At 42.4% G+C, this 21,461-nt stretch overlaps 1 protein-coding gene across 1 annotated transcript in view; it reads left to right on the top strand.

The window, feature by feature from the left end:
* The window catches only part of LOC124616784 (mediator of RNA polymerase II transcription subunit 4), a 70,930-nt gene extending 61,915 nt beyond the window's left edge, over positions 1-9,015 (top strand). Inside the window, exon 5 of the mRNA XM_047145196.1 lies at positions 8,754-9,015. Within this exon, the coding sequence (XP_047001152.1) occupies positions 8,754-8,926 (173 nt within the window). The 3' untranslated portion in view covers positions 8,927-9,015. The remainder of the gene's footprint in view (positions 1-8,753) is intronic.
* The last annotated feature ends 12,446 nt before the right edge of the window (positions 9,016-21,461 follow it).

Raw genomic sequence — 21,461 nt, 5'->3', positions numbered from 1 at the left:
TTGCACGATAACGCCCGTCCTCACTCTGCTCGCAGAACAACGGCCCTTCTTGAGAGTCCTTCAAGTGGGACGTTATCAACCATCCACCTTACAGCCCAGACCTGGCGCCAAGTGATTATCACCTCTTCATGCATTTGAAGAAATGGCTCGGGTCACACCGGTTTGATGACGACGAAGAGCTCAAAGATGCGGTCACAGGCTGGCTCCAGGCACAAGCGGGTGATTTTTATGCAGAAGGAATTTCAAAGCTTGTGAAGAGATACGATAAGTGCCTCAATCGCTATGGAGACTATGTAGAAAAATAGTGCAAAGATGTAGTTGTAAGATGTATATATTAAAATATTTTTATTTAACTTGGTGTATTTTTTTAAATCAACCGGAGGTTACTTTCTGAACGGCCCTCGTATGTTGCTCAGGAATCCAGCAGGTGTCTTTAGCAGCTAGCCAGTGGAAGGAACGAGCAGAACCAGGTGGGTACATAAAGCTGATGAGGACATCATCTTGTTCATGTGAAATATGCTATTAACTTTATTTGAAAGGCATGGACAGCAATGGTATCATCATGGAGACAATCGCTGATCATACAAACGCTCATACTGTGACATTCCTTGCCATCAAAATAGATGACAAATGGAAGTAGTGTGGTCTGACTGTTCTTCCAATGAAATCCTTGTGCAGCATCGTCAACAACAAATGAATAATTCTGAATAAAACACGCCAGTATAATTGCTTCATTTTCTGCAAGATTTATTAGTAGCTGCTTAAGGTATAAACTCTAGTGTTTTGTCACAAAGTGATGGCTTCTTAAACCGGTAATTTTCAAAATCAATGTCTCCATGAAATCTTCAACAGTTCTCTGACAAAGTCTCCAATGTGTGTGTGTGTGTGTGTGTGTGTGTGTGTGTGTGTCAGTATGGACCTATTGATGGTATTACATTGTTTCTTCAGGGTCATAGTTTTTAAAAGCATCTCCGAGAAAAGCCACTAGTTGTATTTTTCCTAGACATTCCTCACAGCATTGCAGCATACAATCTTTTGATTCCAAACTGCATACAAATTTTTTTTTGTCAAAGCCTTGTAGTCATCTTGGATGAATGTTTTGAAGCCAACATTAATTTGACATTTTGATGAATTGTACATACGTTTATTGAATGTGGTCCAGAAGCACCAACTTCAGTACACCATTTCAGCCTGAAGTTACAAAATTTTGAGAAGCTCAGTTGATTTCCATATCATTTCTTTCAAATTTTTCAAAGGAGCAGATGTTTTTGCGTGTGAATCTTTTTCCCATTTCTTTTTATCGCAACACAATCCTTTTAGCCTGAGCATAACCAAGAAAACTCATCATCTCCAAGAAAAGTGAGAACCTTTTGTTTTACTTAATCGTTGAGCTTTTTCCCTTTTCGGTTTGCACATGTTGCCAAAATCCCATCTTCTATCTTTAATTTTCTAGACTTTCTCTCCATTTTATTCGAAACAGCAAATTCTTTAGCCACTTTTTCAGTAGTCCAGCTATTTGGGACCAGTGTCAAAATTTGAACTTTACTGCAATTTCTTGAAGCCTTGAGCTTAAGTTCTTCAATTAAGATATCCATATCTTTAAACTTTTGGCACTCTTCCATTAGTATTTGAGCAATATCTACTTGGCTCACACCAGTATCTGTGGCAATTACCTTAGTAATGCTAACTTGGCCTTTCAGAACTTTGTGCTTTACATATCCCATTAAATCCCTTTTGCTGATCTGCTGAACCTGTAATGGTGGCACTACAAGTGATGATAATGAAGTATTAGCAGTAAAGCAAGCATAAACGACACCCATGTCTTCAGTGGATGGTGATTCTTGCTTATCTAGTGGGATGATTCTTTTTAGGCCTCTTCTTGTCTACATTTGGTACAAATTTTCTGACCAGATTTAAAAACATTAGTCAATAACTTCAACCTATCAGATATTGCAATGTTCATTGTTCTTAAAGCCTTCTTGATTACATGTTTTTCTTTACCAAATGGGTAGCAGCAAGTCTTCTTCAGGAACTGAAATTTTGTCATCAACAAGGCATTATGGTAGGGAGAAATTTGGGCACCTTCAGTAACATCAAGCCCAGATCTACATTGTAGAAGCTCCTTGTCCATCAGTGACATTTCCTTAACTGATTGTAGTTGACTTTTGTCATAATAGGATGATGATGACTTATGACAATCAGCTCCATCTGATCCACCAAAGTAGCTGGGTGAAGGGGTCTCTTGGTTATTTTATACAATGGTTTATTAATCTATAACAATCAATTTTGAAAGCTTATGAATATACAGGTTTGAAGCATAGAAGATTCAGTCTTGTATGTATTAGGCCATTAAAACATATTATTTTAGTGGTTACCTTCAGTTACAACAATGATTATTGATTATTCAAACACTCAGTACTCAACACTAAGGTGGTACAATGTCAACACCAAAGATTACACCTCACAGAAGATGGACACAGTGAAAATTGGCAATAATGAAAGCAACAGTAGAAAGTGGTGTTTCAGCAATGTCCCACTGCTGCAAGGCTAGAGCCTTAAAATACTACTGCTGCTTAATAATTTCGATGAAAACTGAGTGACGATGCATAGATGCACCACCATGCATTTTAAAGTTAAAACATTCTAAACAACATAGCATTCCATTATAATCATCTAGATTTTATGATCTTAAGAGAATTTTCAGAGGTTTTATTATATTTATATTCTATACTGTAAAATAATGCAAAAATACTGGTTAGCACAGTTACATTCCCTAAATAGCAGGCAAATCTTAAACTATTAAAAGACACTATAATTACACATATTTGATTTACAATTTCAAATTGTATTAATTTTTTGTATTAACCAATAATCCATTTTCCCTACTTTTGAATAGGTATTCTTACTCATCAATATGCAAGGTCCAGAAATTAAACAGTATAGCTTTGAAAGCTTAAAGCATGCTCTTTCAAGCTGTGGCAAGAAAAAGAGGATTAAACAAGACACATTTGAGATATTGCCCCCCAAAAATACCCTAAAATTTGCACATAGAAAATTTTGGCCAACTTTGCAGATGCATGTCTTTTTTTCTAGGCATTCAATGTTAGTTAAATTTGATCTGTATATAGACATCATAGGTAGGAATAACCCTCTCAAGTTTTGCTGTGATAGTTCATATGAAAAGTAGCAGTAGACGGTCAAACCTTGGCTCTCAGAATAGCACGTCGAATTTTTTAGCTACTTTAGAGGCTTGTATCTATATTTAGGTGTGGCTAAATCCCAAATTTTTGCCACAGTGTGATTCAACACAAAAAGTTGTCTATGTATATTAAAGGAAATGACCAAATGAGTGCTAGAACTTTTGAAAAACCTAGTAAATTTGGCACATTTGCATCTTTGTATGTGAGGCGAAGAGGAGTAAATTCTCTTTACAAGCCCCTAAAATTCAACCACTGACGATACTGGAATGAAGTTTGGTATATAAACATCAAAGACAATATAGAACCTTCACACCGAATTTCATTAGATTTTGAGATGGTCGAGCGGGGACACTTTTTAATATTGGACTCTTTGACATGGAATGACCCTTTGGTGAAGATTGTGGGCCTCCCACTTCATGGTGCATCATGAACTGAACATGTTGTCTGGAATTTGCATATTAAATCACATAGAGTGTCATGATGTGGACACCTCCAAGCAGGAAAACGCAATCTAAATTGCCGCCTCACATGCTCCGTAAAGTTTCCTCCTGCACTGAAAACCTCTTCCACTAAAAATCAGCTTACACAATAACAGTACAGTAACACATCTAACAGCTGCAGCACACACACAACACTTTTGTAACCCACCCCTACCACAGCATGTGTACGGAACATATGTAGGTGAGACTTGAATGTGCTACCAACCTTACATGTCCTGCAAGGTGAGACACATAAAGCTCACTGGTACTTCTACGAATGTAGTGTATTGTAGCAGTCAAAGCAGCAGTCAGCGTGGAGATTATGCTACGTGACTGTAGGAGATACTGACTTGCGGCTTTTTTTGTAGTGGCCTTATCAAGGAGATCACAGGCAGTGAAAGTAAATATATTTAAGTTATTGTAATGTAAATTTGAGTTTTTACTACTGATTTTATGAGTATTATTGAAATGGAACATCTGGGAATGTAGTTTTGATACAAAATTTATTAAATTTTAGGCATCTTTTTGTGAACTTTTATAGTCATGTGCGTAGGTATCTGCAGGGAGGGGGCTTCTTCACGAGAAATTGTACTTTCTTACCTTGGAGCTGGTTTCACCATTGTTTTGCAACTTTGGGGGATGTGAACCTTTACAGAACATTGCCAAAATAGAGTACCTGATGTAGACTGCACTGCTTCCTGTTAAAACCCCAAACAAGCCACAGAAAGGGACAGTTGCAACACCCTGCACAGTGCAAACAATGCTGCAGTCTACCTGCCCAACACACACACACACACACACACACTCTCTCTCTCTCTCTCTCTCTCTCTCTCTCTCTCTCTCTCTCTCTCTCTCTCTTTCCCAGTTCCCCCAAGAACTGCCCTTTTGCCCATTGCACACCCTAATCTCGACATTAGGTTTGCATTTGATCCGCTATGGCTTGTTGCCCTTTCCAGTCAGTTTTACACAGTATAGCAATTATAGTAGAATATGAAGAACACGATCATGCCAGACCATAAGTAACAGTAGATGTAGACCAAAATGCAGAAGAAATATTAATTTTGAACTGGAAGAATGAAATAAATTGTGAAATATCAGAACTGAAAAGGTGTTTGGACCCGCTGAAACTCTATTGTTGTTAAAGTATATGAGATGCAACCTGCCACAACATCCAGCCAAAGGGTTATGAGTTGTGTACTCTACCATGGCTTAACAATAATGTGCCAAACAATAGATACAAGACCCATTTTGGTTCAGCCCTAGGCTTTCAGGGGCCAGTTGTACTGAACAATTTGGTGGTTGTCTTCATGTTGTTGTTGTTGTTGTTGTTTTTGTCTTCAGTCCTGAGACTGGTTTGATGCAGCTCTCCATGCTACTCTATCCTGTGCAAGCTTCTTCATCGCCCAGTACTTACTGCAACCTACATCCTTCTGAATCTGCTTAATGTATTCCTCTCTTGGTCTCCCTCTACGATTTTTACCCTCCACGCTGCCCTCCAATGCTAAATTTGTGATCCCTTGATGCCTCAGAACATGTCCTACCAACCGGTCCCTTCTTCTTGTCAAGTTGTGCCACAAACTCCTCTTCTCCACAATTCTATTCAACACCTCCTCATTAGTTATGTGATCTACCCATCTAATCTTCAGCATTCTTCTGTAGTACCACATTTCGAAAGCTTCTATTCTCTTCTTGTCCAAACTATTTATCGTCCATGTTTCACTTCCATACATGGCTACACTCCATACAAATACTTTCAGGAACGACTTCCTGACACTTAAATCTATACTTGATGTTAACCAATTTCTCTTCTTCAGGAACGCTTTCCTTGCCATTGCCAGTCTACATTTTATATCCTCTCTACTTCGACCATCATCAGTTATTTTGCTCCCCAAATAGCAAAACTCCTTTACTACTTTAAGTGTCTCATTTCCTAATCTAATTCCCTTAGCATCACCCGACATAATTCGACTACATTCCATTATCCTCGTTTTGCTTTTGTTGATGTTCATCATGTTTATCCTCCTTTCAAGACACTGTCCATTCCGTTCAACTGCTCTTCCAACTCCTTTGCTGTCTCTGACAGAATTACAATGTCATCGGCGACCCTCAATGTTTTTATTTCTTCTCCATGGACTTTAATACCTACTCCAAATTTTTCTTTTGTTTCCTTTACTGCTTGCTCAATATACAGATTGAATAACATTGGGGACAGGCTACAACCCTGTATCACTCCCTTCCCAACCACTGCTTCCCTTTCATGCCCCTCGACTCTTATAACTGCCATCTGGTTTCTGTACAAATTGTAAATAGCCTTTCGCTCCCTGTATTTTACCCCTGCCACCTTTAGAATTCGAAAGAGACTATTCCAGTCAACATTGTCAACAGCATTCTCTACGTCCACAAATGCTAGAAATGTAGGTTTACCATTCCTTAATCTATGTTCTAAGATAAGTCGTAGGGTCAGTATTGCCTCACGTGTTCCAACATTTCTGCGGAATCCAAACTGATCTTCGCCGAGGTCGGCTTCTACCAGTTTTTCCATTCGTCTGTAAAGAATTTGTGTTAGTATTTTGCAGCTGTGACTTATTAAACTGATAGTTCGGTAATTTCCACATCTGTCAACACCTGCGTTCCTTGGGATTGGAATTATTATATTCTTCTTGAAGCCTGAGGGTACTTCGCCTGTCTCATACATCTTCCTCACCAGATGGTAGAGTTTTGTCAGGATTGGCTCTCCCAAGGCCGTCAGTAGTTCCAATTTAATGTTGTCTACTCCCGGGGCCTTGTTTCGACTAGGTGTTTCAGTGCTCTGTCAAACTCTTCACGCAGTATCATATCTTCCATTTCATCTTCATCTACATCCTATTCCATTTCCATAATATTGTCCTCAAGTACATCGCCCTTGTATAGACCCTCTATATACTCCTTCCACCTTTCTGCTTTCCCTTCTTTGCTTAGAACTGGGTTCCCATCTGAGCTCTTGATATTCTTACAAGTGCTTCTCTTTTCTCCAAAGGTCTCTTTAATTTTTCCTGTAGGCAGTATCTATCTTACCCCTACTGAGATAAGCCTCTAAATCCTTACATTTGTCCTCTAGCCATCCCTGCTTAGCCATTTTGCACTTCCTGTCGATATCGTTTTTGAGACGTTTGTATTCCCTTTTGCCTGCTTCATTTACTGCGTTTTTATATTTTCTTCTTTCATCAATGAAATTCAATATTTCTTCTGTTACCCAAGGATTTCTATTAGCCCTCGTCTTTTTACCTTCTTGATCCTCTGCTGCCTTCACTACTTCATCCTTCAGAGCTACCCATTCTTCTGCTGTTGTATTTCTTTCCCCCATTCCTGTCAATTGTTCCCTTATGCTCTCCCTGAAACTCTGTACAACATCTGGTTTAGTCAGTTTATCTAGGTCCCATCTCCTTAAATTCCCACTTTTTTGCAGTTTCTTCAGTTTTAATCTATAGTTCATAACCAACAGATTGTGGTCAGAGTCCACATCTGCCCCTGGAAATGTCTTACAATTTAAAACCTGGTTCCTAAATCTCTGTCTTACCATTATATAATCTATTTGAAACCTGTCAGTATCTCCAGGCTTCTTCCATGTATACAATCTTCTTTTATGATTTTTGAACCAAGTGTTAGCTATGATTAGGTTGTGCTCTGTGCAAAATTCTACCAGGCGGCTTCCTCTTTCGTTTCTTACCCCCAATCCATATTCACCTACTACATTTCCTTCTCTCCCTTTTCCTACTGACGAATTCCAGTCACCCATGACTATTAAATTTTCGTCTCCCTTCACTACTTGAATAATTTCTTTTATCTCATCATACATTTCATCAATTTCTTCATCTGCAGAGCTAGTTGGCATAGAAACTTGTACTACTGTAGTAGGCACGGGCTTCGTGTCTATCTTGGCCACAATAATGCGTTCACTGTGCTGTTGGTAGTAGCTTACCCACACTCCTATTTTTTTATTCATTATTAAACCTACTCCTGCATTACCACTATTTGATTTTGTATTTATAACCCTGTATTCACCTGACCAAAAGTCTTGTTCCTCCTGCCACCGAACTTCACTAATTCCTACTATATCTAACTTCAACCTTTCCATTTCCCTTTTTAGATTTTCTAACCTACCTGCCCGATTAAGGGATCTGACATTCCACACTTCGATCCGTAGAATGCCAGTTTTCTTTCTCCTGATAACAATGTCCTCTTGAGTAGTCCCCGCCCGGAGATCCGAATGGGGGACTATTTTACCTCCGGAATATTTTACCCAAGAGGATGCCATCATTATTTAACCATACAGTAATGCTGCATGCCCTCAGGAAAAATTACGGCTGTAGTTTCCCCTTGCTTTCAGCCGTTCACAGTACCAGCCCAGCAAGGCCGTTTTGGTTAGCGTTGCAAGGCCAGATCAGTCAATCATCCAGATTGTTGCCCCTGCAACTACTGAAAAGGCTGCTGCCCCTCTTCAGGAACCACACGTTTGTCTGGCCTCTCAACAGATACCCCTCCGTTGCGGTTGCACCTGTATCACTGAGGCGCACAAGCCTCCCCACCAACGGCAAGGTCCATGGTTCATTCTTATCCAAATTCATATTGATAATATAAAATTATAAGCGTTGGATATACTATTGAAATATGTTAACCTTTAAGGTATAACATTGACCTACCTTCTAAAAATATTGGTTAGATAACTATCAAACCTTTAATACATAACAAGCCTTGCATCCATATCGAATTTATATCTCGGGGCGCGACATGTTCTCTAACTCATCTTATCACTAATATCAAAAATGGCACATTTGCAATTAGGTGTTAAAGGCAGCTGTATTCTAGAGGTTACCACAGGTTGTAAAGGGATGGAGGATGCCATCTGACAAATTGAAACACTAATGGCCTTAATAATGCATAAAAATATCATATCTAGCCAAACATTTCTCAAATGAATGGCAGTAGTGGCAATGAAATCATAACATTTCGTTAGGGTCTTGCTAAGATCTGTCAATAAAAAACAACATTTTTATTCCGCTCTGATATAAAATACAGTATATATTTTCTGTTCCAGAACCTCCAGCATCACAGCAAAGCCAGTTTGCGTGGCATCCATCTGGAGAAATTCATATGTCTGTTGGTCAGGGAAGTGTAGCAATGGACACACGAAATCATAATAAAGAGACTGAAGACGTGGAAGTGATGTCTACTGATTCGAGCAGCAGCTCATCAAGTGATTCTCAGTGATTGTTGTAATTTTTCATGCAATTGTCACAATTGTTTTCATAATGAGTATCATAGTATGCTTATTAATAAATCACTACTTATTTATATAATTTTGGTGCTTCAATTCCCAAAACTTGGAATTTTTATTTCAGTTTTGTTTCCATTGTTGGTGGTACAGGGAACAGAGGCATTTGTGAGTTAACTGCATACATTGCAATGACAGAAAACACACATCCGAAAAGAGGGCAAGCTCCAGTCGGGCTTTGCCCAGAAAGAATGTGTCATCACATGCATTTTCTGTATATTTTGGCTGTGAATAGCTGGAAGCAGCCCAAACAGATATTGCTCATCACGTCTTTCATGTGACACGCAGTGTCAATGGAAAGTGCCTGTTTGCTTCCCGTTAAAATCAAAATTATTTTCAAAGCAGAATTTTATGTACTCATTCAGTAGAATGGTCTCAGATTAGTTTATTGTGGTATTTGTTTAACTGATATTATGAAGCTCATTTTTAAACTAAGAACCAATAGTGCATCATGTCCGTGCATCCTGTCCCATGACGTCTGTTCACAGTGCCACTCCTGGCCAGTTTCTCAGTACGCCACCATTATCTTTCACGTCTCTGCCAGTGTTGGTTGTATGGTTATACTGCTTCATTTGTCACCATGTCAATCAGTAATCCTGCTGATTGTGAAGTGCTCTCGGTTATTCTGTTCTTAAATGCAAAACAAGTTTGTCCTGCTGAAATTCACCGGCAGCTTGTTGAAGTTTATGGTGCAGGTGTAATGAATGATGGAAATGTGTGTAAATGGATTTGGCTGTTTAATGAAAGAAGGACAAATGTCCATGATGATGAATGATCTGGACAGCCTATTGTCATTAGTGAAGATGTGACACAAAAAGCTGATGAGGCAGTTCGCCAAAACAGGCACTTCACTGTTGATGAGGTGCATCAGAAATTTTCGCAAGTTTTAAGTTCAGTAGTTTATCACACTGTTATGACAAATTTCGCTCCAAAAAGTGTGTGTGTGTGATGGGTGCTGAAAATGTTGACAGAAGAACACAAAACAGATTGAATGGCATGCTCTTTGTCCATTTTGGACTGTTATCACAAGGATGGGTACAAGTTCTTGAGCCACATTTTGACCGCTGATGAAATGTGGATTGCACACTATACTCCAGAGGAATGACAACAAATGCTGAGAGGTACTGTGAAACATTGTTAAAGCTTAAGCATGCTATGCAAAATCGCCAGAGGGGACTTCTCTGTAGTGGCACTCTTATGCTTCACGAAAATTGTCAGTCTTACATTGCAGCAAGAACAAGTATGCAACTGGACGAGTTTCATTGGGATCATCCACCATACAGCTGTGACTTAGCACCATCAGACTTTCATCTGTTTCCAAAACTGAAGAAATTTCGTGGTGGAAAGCACTTGGGAAATGATGAGTTGTTGAAAGCGACTGTTACTAACTGGTTTAACTGTCAGGTGGCAGACTTCTGGTGTGCAAAAGCTGGAGCCACATCTTGGCAAATGTGTAAATGTTCATGGTGACTATGTTGAAAAGTGAAAAAAATATGCATATTGTTGTTTGTGATACAATTTATGTTCATAAATAAAGTTTCTCTTACTCCATTACGAATTGGTTCTTACTTTTGAAATGGCGCTACCAGAAGCAGGTATGGTAAAACTTGAAGAATAAGCAGTACTCCAGCAGCGACAGCACCATCTTAGTCCACACTGGCTGCTACCGCCGTACAGCAGTGCTGCACAGTCATTCTGGGATACTGGTTATTCTTCATATTTTATGATCCCTGTTAATACATATCGGTAAAACAAACCTCACACTAGATTGGTCTGAAACCACTCTATCAAATGAGCACATAAAATTATGCTTTAAAAATAATTTTATTTGTAGACCAATGCTTTCCATCAGCACTGGGCATCACACGAAAGACATGATGAGCAGCATTTGTTTGGACTTACTCCAGATACACATTGCACAAACAAAATTGCAAATATCTGCCAAAAGTACTAACCTAGATGGTTTGTTAGTAATGATGATTGATAATTCCTGTGGATGATTTGACATGGGCAGTGTTAATTGTAAACACAATTTTGGGTTGTCTTGGTAGCGATTTTTCAACATGCTGATTTTCAGTAAAAAAAAGATGAGCATAATCTTGAAAATATACGAATTCAGAGGGAAGGTGGGTTTCTTCACTTCTGAATTATTCTTTCAACAGCAGTTTTTTAAACAGGACATGCTGCCAGACAGCAAACCGCATGCGCAGAGCTGAAATCTTGTATACGCAGTGCCTTCCCCCGATTCTTGCTACTAAGAGTATTGCTGTTTGATGCACAAGCAGTGAGCGCTAGCCAGCCAGACTCTACCCCGAAAATTTTTCAGGTGCTGCCAGATTCGCGCATGCGCACAGCTGACTGAGTTAGAGTGAGGGTTACACTTCACATGACGTGTGGCACATTTTTCAATTGTTTCGCAGCTATTGTAGTTCCCGCATTCCACTATTTCATGTGTACACTTCATTGTCAGTACTAAGGCAAGCCTATAGGATGTTCATCCACTGCTACGTGTGGAAATCTATCCAGAAATTGGATGATAAACGTTCAAGCAGAGCAGAGACCAAACGCGGGTTTCTGCATTACCGTAGCTAATGCCAGTTTTTTAAAGGTTGAAGGCAGCTGCTTAAACAAACCTATTGTTACAACTCTTTCGAGACTAGTGCCACCTACATCCTTCCGACATGGAAGGGCCCAACAGAAACCATCAGTAACAGAGACGGATTAATGTGAACTGCCCCCACAGTTGGACAAGTTCACAGCATTTTCAGGGTGCAGTGTTTTTCAATCATCCCTAAACAAAGTATAACTCAATACGAGAGTACATATGAGTTAATTTATTCACCAAATCACTAACAAATGAAATGTGAGGACGTAGAACCATTGGCTCTACCCCATAATAATATCGCTGCCCTACTACAGTAAGCACAACTGTATCTTTGCCAGATTAGTTCTCTGTAGTACACGCTCTAAGCTACACACATTGTGTATACGCTACGAGAATAAAATTATTCATAGTAAGTGATAGGAGTACAAGTGATTATTTATCACTGTAATTACTAAGCCTGCTCCCCACTATCTGCAGTGGAGATCCTGTTATGTCCTTTTCAACTGCGCCGCAAAATACCGAGTTATACTTGCACCAAAACACTGCCGATCACCTGGGATACAAACTTAACGCCACGAAGAATACGCCCAATGATGGTGCTTCATCGCCTGGCATCACTACAGACGATTTACTTGTGCAACCATTTGGTGTTCTCGCCGATTCCCAAATGATATAACCAGTGCAACTGTGGTTCTCAAACAGTTGACAATGTTCCCATTGTTTCAACAACCACTGAACCAGGGCATCATTACCTGTCGCCAAATGGACAAATGCACTAAATTACAAGTCAATTCTGATGTTATCAGTGAAAGCAGTGACATGGAATCTACCAACCCCGTAATTAAAAGTGCTACATCAGTGGTGACCATCATGGTGAACATTGGCTGGCTGCCGCTGTCCCCACCTCCCACCCAACCAGTGCTACTAATATACCGATCGGTGACAGTGTTAATGAACTACACCACACTCATTTTCATTCTAATGACTCAGCGAGTATCGACATTCTGTGGGCAGCGTACCAAATAGTACACCCTCCAGAGTACCGCAATTGTTGATAAACAATCTCCACCATATACAACTGCCTGCCACTGCAGAGAACTGATATTTATGAGTTACTACGGACAAATCTGCCCTACAAGTGACCTCCCTGTACCAGACCATGTTTTTCCACGGCCTACGCCTTAACTTTACATTCCGCACGATACTGTATGTCACCCGGGTGATGTCACACTTGTTACGGCCATACTGCGATCCGCATCACGTCATCATGATGACCACACACCAACAACGGCTGCACTGTGCTCCGGGCCATGCCTGCCACTTGATATCGCTCACCAACCAGGCACAGTGTGTCTGCAACCGCGCAGAGTTTTCACACCTTGCGACCACAGCGTATCAATATGGTGAGCCTGACTGCAACTACGACTGTGGAAACACAAGTGAGTACCTACAACAGCCGCTGCATTGGGTGACCTACACAGTGCGCCACCCACCACAATTGCCACCAACCAGGACCTTCCACCGCATGGCATTCCTTGGTACTCCACTACTACACCGAATCACCGGCCACGACACCCGCATCACATCCCATGATAATCAGTCATGACACCTGCATTACTGAGACACCTACTGCGTCACCAGCTGCCGCCTCTATCAGCGCCACCAGATGGTGTTCACGAATCTGCACCATGTTCTTCGCACGATTACAACAACCTCGTATTGGTCCCTGCTCCCCGCCATCAGGCAGGTTACCACCAGCCGCACAGCAAGTTACATCTGCTGCTGCTACAAGTTGATTCTCCGCAATTATGGTTCGCATTCTGATAGTGCATGATGTAGTCAGCCGGGATCACAGACAACCACGACAAGTTTTTCGAGCTTTTGAACCACTTCCTCACCAACACTGATCTTATCAGTGACTTTCTATTGCACGCACCAACCACTGACTGCTACAAGACAGTGAAGAAGCTCATACTACAGCACCTTTCACGTTCACCTGAACTCCACCTAGCCATTGCTGAGACACTGCTGGGCCACAATACCCCGTCAGCGCTCAGGTGCAGGTTACACTTCTGTGTTGACACAAGACCTCTTACTGGAGCATGCTCTCTGGTCACTACAGCTTCTCAAGCTGTCTTAAAATGTACAGACGTCCATGCTAAAGCACAAGGACAAACCACTGGAAACCCGGATACACCTCGCTGCCTGCATTCTTGCCCTCACACAATATCACGCTTTGATAAACACTCATATCAGATCCGGCACTGACTTCAACACTGGTTGCATCTACAGCCAGCCTGCACACCGGCAGTACCCACGGAGACCACCACGGAGCACTCACTGCGCAGTGCCAGGTCAACTGACAGTTCCCAAGGTGCTCTGGCCTCAGCCGAGTCCCTCCATGCTGTGCCCACAGCAGGCTTGCAAGACTCCATTGCAGCAAGGTACCAGCAGTCAGATACCACGATGGACCCAGGCGCCATATTTGTAGTGGAAAGTAAACAACCGCCTACCTCATTGACGCCTGACCATCAGCCCTCGCCCACAGGGTTGGCACAAGTTCTGGAAATCAGGGAAATTCAAACATGTCAGGGAAGTATGAGAGAAACTTGAAAAAAACACTGGAAAATCTCGTTTTTTTCTCAGTACGTGAAGTGGTTTGTGTACTGAGACGTCATGCTTCGCTGTTGGCCAGGCACACCTGAGTACGTGTGCCGCTTCCCTACTCCCTCATTCTTACTGCTTCTCCCCTTCCTACCACTCCCCTCCGCTTGTAGTCAGTGCTGCCACCACTACCTGCTGCTAGAGAGCCTGTATAGGGAGAGGGTGGCCAGTCGGACGATACGGCGGCCGTTTTTCTGCCAAACTGCGGGCGGGACTTTTGAATGGCCAGTAGTGGAGTACACAGTCACCGAATCAAAAGCACAAGACAATATGGCGAAATCATTCGTTAAATGCCTTTGTTTATAAGAATAATGTGTTATAATAATTTTCACACAGCCAATTTACAGGTCTGTTTTCAAATTTAACTATGTATATTGCAAGTTGTTTTACATGTAGTTAAAAGCAAAAACGACTTACTTCACATAGATAAAAGTACTTGGTTGGTTTCCACAAGGCTCCTGTTTGATTTATGTCAGCCCTGTTGACTGCGACTGCCCATTGCTTTCGTGTTTCTTCATTGCGTGGAAATGCTAACATGTGAAATCCACCTTCGCCTCTATTGGAACAATCAAATGCAGCGCAACCTGGCATCATTTACTAACGTCTGCAGAATCAATTACAGATGTCAAAAACAAGACTGTACAATTACTAATGTGTTGACTCCAAACATGTAGGCCTACCGACTTCATGACAAAATGCTTCATTATTTCAACTCGTATTTAAGATCGCAAACACTAATTACGTACTAAAAACTAGATAGAACTAAATCGAACATGCATGCACAATGCATAACAAGTCTCTCAATAATTCAAATACCTTTTACTCGTTTCCAAAAGTCCTCTGAACTTCAATTCAACTCAAAAGCTCTGCGAACATAGGAAGCGCGTGAGAGGTTTGGCGCCATTTTTCTGCCAAAGCTAATCAACCAGTCACGGACAACTTCACCTATGGCCACTCTCTCTGTATACAGGCGCTCTACCTGCTGCTAACCTAGCAGTTGCCGATGAGAGGCAGGAAGGTGTGAGGAGTGGTTTCTTTGGATCTGATTCTCAGAGCAGTGGCCAAAGACAACGATTATGTGTACATGAGTTGTGTCTGAGTGATGTGTGAATGTGTGTGTGCTCTTATTTTTTGACAAAGGCTATGACCGAAAATTTAGTTGTGAAAGTGTGTCTTTTTCTGTGTGCCTATCTGTGGCTCAGTGAATATCTTTACGGTGAGTTACTACCTATCCTCATTAGTATTGATTCTTTGAGTATTTGCACAAATTATCTGTTGCATGGATTGATCAGTGTGTTCTCATTTCATCAATACGGTGTCCGTGATGTGAATAGCTGGCCACATGAATGGACTTCCACAACAGACCAAAACCACTGGCCACTGCTGTGGGTATTTCTAGTGGATCTGACGCCCATAGTTTCCCTCTAATGTGCAGGCCCTGCCCATTGGATCTAGTCTCACTGATCTGTGTGCAGGCCGGGTCTGTTTTTGTGTGACATAATGTGGCAGATTTTTGTGGTTCATCCAGGGACCAGGGACTGCAGTGCTCCTCGGCAGGCCAGAGGCCACGTGCAGTGGATTTCAGGAATTCCGTCTGTCTCATCGCAAGTACATTATACAGTGCAGCATTTATAGATATTTTATTTATTCTAGTACATTTTGGCACTTCAAAAGTAGTTTATATATTAGAGAGTATGGACAATAAGAAGAAGAAAATTTTGGCAGTTTGTACGCTATGTACTCATATATTTCTCGAAAGAAAAATCACATGATGCCTGTAAAATAGTAGAGACAACACAGTGAGTAATAATTGACAATCACGAACTAACATTTTATTGGCAGTCACCTATAGTGTTGCTTTACAGAACTCTTCCCCACCTTATACACTTCTTTGAAGAGGCCTACTTTTATATGAAGTTATTTTAGGAATAGGTGAACTTGTTTTAAATCTGTTATGCGACTCCAAGAAAATGCATATTTTTGTCACCAAATGTGTTTCATTTTATTGAAATAAAATAACAACAGTGGTCTTAATGAAACACATATACAATTTGCCTTGCTTTCTCCATCTAAAAACAATTCATTACAAAAGATGTTGATGTTAATACTTAGGATTTTTGCTCACACAGGGGAGAAATACAGAAGTCCTTACATATTTTGTCTACTTATGTCTTTACTTACCCATTGAGATCTCAAAGTTTGTCAGGAAAAAACGCTAAAACTTGGCTGGAAAGCAGGGAATTTCAGTTGGGGAAATTTGTGGCAACCCTGACCTAACCATCGCAACTTACCTAGCCAGGACATTGTGCCTAATCGGCTCCACTGCCCCTGTGGGTTCCACGCACACTTCGGTGCTGATGTGCGTTGCCGTCCACCCTGCAGCTACCCAAACTAGTACAGCCACCTGACACAGGCGCAACAGGTCGCTCCCCTGCTTCAAGCCATTTCGCTACAAAACATGGCAATACTCATCATATCCCACATCTTCATTTTAAATGCTCTTTGTCTATGACAAGCATCTTAGAGCGTACTTTTGAGTTGGCACCAATGTTAGCATGCTGGCACCTGGAAAACGTACACCATTCGATGTACAACTACGCACTGTGAAGAATTCAGTGACTCACGTGATAGCACGGCCTATCTCGCAGTCCAACTGGACAACCATACCGCTCACCCACATAAATTTTTTTGGTTGGCACCATTGAGCTAGTGTTGGGTGCAGATTTTTTTAGGTATTACAATCAGATTTTTTGAGGCATTGTAATCTTCTGCCAGACCTGTGTAGGGCTTTACTACTACATTGCGATGGCTGCACACTGAACAGTAGAGTAAAGAGTGACTACCTACCGACAGACAAGACCACGCCATCTGCTCCTCCTATCTCTGGAACAGTACTGGACTTCACGATAAAGTGCCAGGCATTGTTCGAGGAGCTTAATACTGTGACTACTGCATACACCAACCTCCGCCGCACCAATGCCAGCTCACGAGCAGCTAATGAACACAACCACAACTGCTGCTCTGGGCTCACAGCACAGTTGCACATCAAATGGCAACAGCTGTCATCGCACCAGCAACAATGAGAGCCGTCGATCCGAGATGCCACCACACCTTCAGTCAGTCAGTCCAGTGCCTCTTACTTCTGGTGACGATGCTCCCACGAATGGGCCACGCAAAAACAGTGATATTGCTCTCGTGAGCAGGTTGAGTGTAAACAGTGATAACCTGTCCATGAGTGGATCGTGTTCCTCACTTGCTACTCTGCATCAGCCCTATATAAAGATTAACATCATACATGATGGTACTGTATGCAGAATTAATACTACCACCGGTTGGACACCGCCTCACCTCTCACAAACTAAAGGCGACAAAGGCCGTGGTAGAGGAACTGTTACACGAGGGCACCATCAGGCAGCGTTTGGGCCTCACCGATTACTATGGGAATGAAAAAGATAAAACATGGCGCCTGTGTGGGGATAATAGACATTTGAACATGCACGCCATCATTGATAGTTACCCTGTGCCCTGTATACAGGGCTTCCCCCAGGATCTGGTTGGTGCAACCACCTTTAGCATGATCGACTGCAAAAGAGCTTGTTTGCAGATTCCAATGGCCGTGGAGAACATCCCAAAGACGGCAATAATTACACCGTTTGGCCTATTGAATTCCTCTTTATGCCCTTAGGTCTAACGAACGCAGCCCAGACTTGGCAATGATTCACTGGCGGCTTGTTTTTTACCGTGCCCTTTTGCTATTGTTACTTGGATAATGTAATTATCTTCTTACCAACACCTCAAGATCTGAGAAACACCTCCAAACCGTGTTCAACAGACGAGCAGAGTGTGGTGTTGTGGTCAACGAGGACAAGTGCCACCTCCGGAATCTGCCCCACCCCGGAAAAGATAGACAATTTCCGTAACCTACCACCGCTGATGGACTATAAAGAGTTTCGCCATCTTTTGCGGGTAATTAATTTTTACCAACAACACCTCACCCATGTGGCAGAAACACTTCTGCCACTCAGTCGCTCCGTGGCAAGAACGCATCAGGGAAGCGTATGCTCACTTGGACTCCTGATATACAAGCAGCATTTGAGAACGTCAAAACCGAGCTCACTCAGACCACCATCCTGGCACTCCCATCACTGGACGCCCATATGGTTGTAATGGCCGACAACAGTGATCAGGTGATCGTGGCAGTGTTACAGCAGGAAGTCCCCAGTGTAACCAAACCCCTACAGTTTTTCTCACGGGAACTTACCGACTCCCAGAAAATGTGGTCACACTTCAGCCATGAGCTTTTGGCGATAAACAAGTCGGTTCGGTACTTCCAAGATGACGTCAAAGGCCAGCTGCTTACTTTCTACATGGACCACCATCCTCTGGCTGATGCTACTAAAAAGTCGCCAGCCAATACTTCCCCTCAATGATTCTGTCACTTGGACATGATTTCACAGTATACGACAGATGTCCATTGTGTATGGGGAGAAGAAAACATGGTGGCTGACTACCTCTCACGACTCACCACCACATCGGCATGTCTTGACTTCGACCAAGTAGTGGAGACACAATCAACTGACACCAACTTTCAAAACCTGCTATCTGGACACACAATGGGCCTCTAGCTCAGGCAGTGCACTATAGCAAACACAGCCAAACAAGCTTAGTGCAACGTATCCCATGGTAGACGACGACCAGTTGTCCCACAGAACTTCAGGAAGACAGTTTTCGATGTCCCCCACAACTTGTCTCACACTGAAGTACATCTGACACTGAAACTCATAACTGAATATTTCATTTGGACTAACATTAAACAGGACTGTGTTGCATGGACAAGGGCCAACATCCAATGCCAATGGGCCAAGACAGTGCATCATGCCCAACGACCCTTTGGGAGAATCCCCAACCTGAAGGGCCATTTTCAACATGTCCACTTAGATCTGGTGGGGCCACTTCCAGATTCAAACGGATACATCTTGTCAGCCATGGACAGGACATCTCGATGGGTGGAGGCCACACCTCTGACCGATATCTTGGCCGACACCATTGCTCGAGCTTTCATCATACTATGGATTGCACACCTCAGGTGCCCTGAGTCCCTGACAACTGACCAGGGCCAGCAGTTCGAGTCAGCCATGTTCTCCGAGCTTTGCCACCTCTGTGTGTGCCACCGGTTCTGCACGATGGCCTACGATCCTAAATCCAACGGACTTATGAAATGATGGCATTGCACACTCAAGACAGCACTCATATGCCACGACAAGGAGTGAAGGAGTGGTGGAAGCCCTACCCTGGGTGCTGCTGGGCATACGAGCTGCCCACAAAGAAGGTCCAGACGCCTCACTGGCAGAGGTGCACTATGGGGAACCAATCACCGTCACAACAGAGTTCGTATCCCATGGACCCTGTGGACATCAACCTGCTGGATCTAGTAAAACATGTCATGGACCCTGTGCACCACGCCAAACTGACCATCTTTGTGCACAAGGACCTCCAATTGTGAACACACGTCTCACTCAGAACCGACACTGTCAAATCCACCCTCCACCCTGCATACAGTGGCCCCTACAAGGTGTTGAAACGAGGCGTAAACACTTTTGATCTATTACAAACTGGAAAAACAACAACAGTGTCACTGAACCGCCAAAATCCAATGCAGACTTTAGTGGACACACCCATTATTTACCCTCCCCCAGCTCCAGGGCCTTTAAGCCAATTTACGGTCAGCCTAGACCTGCGAGACTACCTCCCAGAAGATATTTCCACAACACTGCAGGACTCACTGCTCGTGGTTGTGGCCAAATTCGACAATAGACAGTCGGGCTACAGCAGTCTCGAGGTCACACTCCACGGCTCTTCCGCCTATGACTGAGACAGCAAGTCTGAAATCCACTCCTTCTTTGGACGGCTACCTAGTCGTATTGGCTGCGGAGCAGTTCATAACGACGACTGACACCCCAGGACGTCGCCGCCAACGGACCGACAGCCTCACAAACACCGGACGATGCACCACCAGCACCTCAATGGATACTGCCAGCGCCCCATCGGCACCGCCGCAGGCACGTGGCGGACTACGGTATGTCGACCCTTGCCATCGCCAGTGGGACAACGCATCACGACGTATACCAGTCACCGTGCTCCGCACTTAGGGGGGGGGGGGGGCAGCTCTACGCGCCAATAATCTCGTTGCCCTACAGCTGTATCTTTGCCAGATCAGTTCTCTGTAGTACGCTACACATATCTTATATATGCTGGGAGAATAAAAGTGCTCATAGTAAGTGACAGAAGTACGAATGATTATTTATCGTCAATATTACCACGCCCGTACCCCACTACCAGCCAAAAACATAAACTTTCCACAAACAAACACAATTCTTTTCCTATGAATGCAACGCCATGAACATGACGCAATGAAAATTCAGTACCAAATCAGTGAACAAGGTAAGATTATTTTTACAAGACTTGGATGTTACCACTATGTCATCGTCTTAGATAAACAATCGAAATGTAGGTGCTTTGTTGAACTGTATTCCGTGATACTCTGAGCCGAAGTAGGGGAGGAGGATGTTGATTAGAATTTTCTTTGCGTTAAAAATGTTACTCTAGCTTTTATGTCCGAGTGCGTTGACCACTTTAAATATCAGCCGTTACGAAACAGTAAATTGTTCTTAGAGTCCAGTGATCTGTTTCAATCGTCACGGTTTTGTTTTATTTTGCCTTCTTTGCAACCATGCAAAATGCATTTGGAGTCCTTTTTTTAAAATAAATTAATCTGTTCCATGTTTTGATCTTTGAATTATTTGTGTTGATTTTGGAAGCCATTGCATTCAATCTACCATGACGATTTCTGCTGTATTTCACAGTTTTTACGGAAAGTAATTGGCAGGAATGCGTGTGATGCAAAAGATCGCTGCAAATGTGGTGTGTTCACACGACACAAACCCCAATCTACTACTCGCCCGCCATCTGTCGATGTAGAAAAGAAATATCAGTGGCAAGCGACTACGCTCCCCGTAAACGTCAAAAATTTAATTCAGTTATTTTGAAATATAGAAATGGAGCAAGTTCTGTTGTGGTCTGTGTTCGCAACTTGTGTTGCAAAAAACATTCAGATCAACCGCAGGAAACAGAGAAAGCGGTCAAAATGGTGTAGATAGTGGCTGCTAAAGCGAAAGCAGTTTTCTCACGTAAATTTACTGCGA

The sequence above is a fragment of the Schistocerca americana genome, chromosome 1 (genome assembly GCF_021461395.2).
Source record: "Schistocerca americana isolate TAMUIC-IGC-003095 chromosome 1, iqSchAmer2.1, whole genome shotgun sequence".
NCBI lineage: Eukaryota > Metazoa > Arthropoda > Insecta > Orthoptera > Acrididae > Schistocerca > Schistocerca americana.
This window is presented reverse-complemented; position numbering and strand designations above follow the sequence as displayed.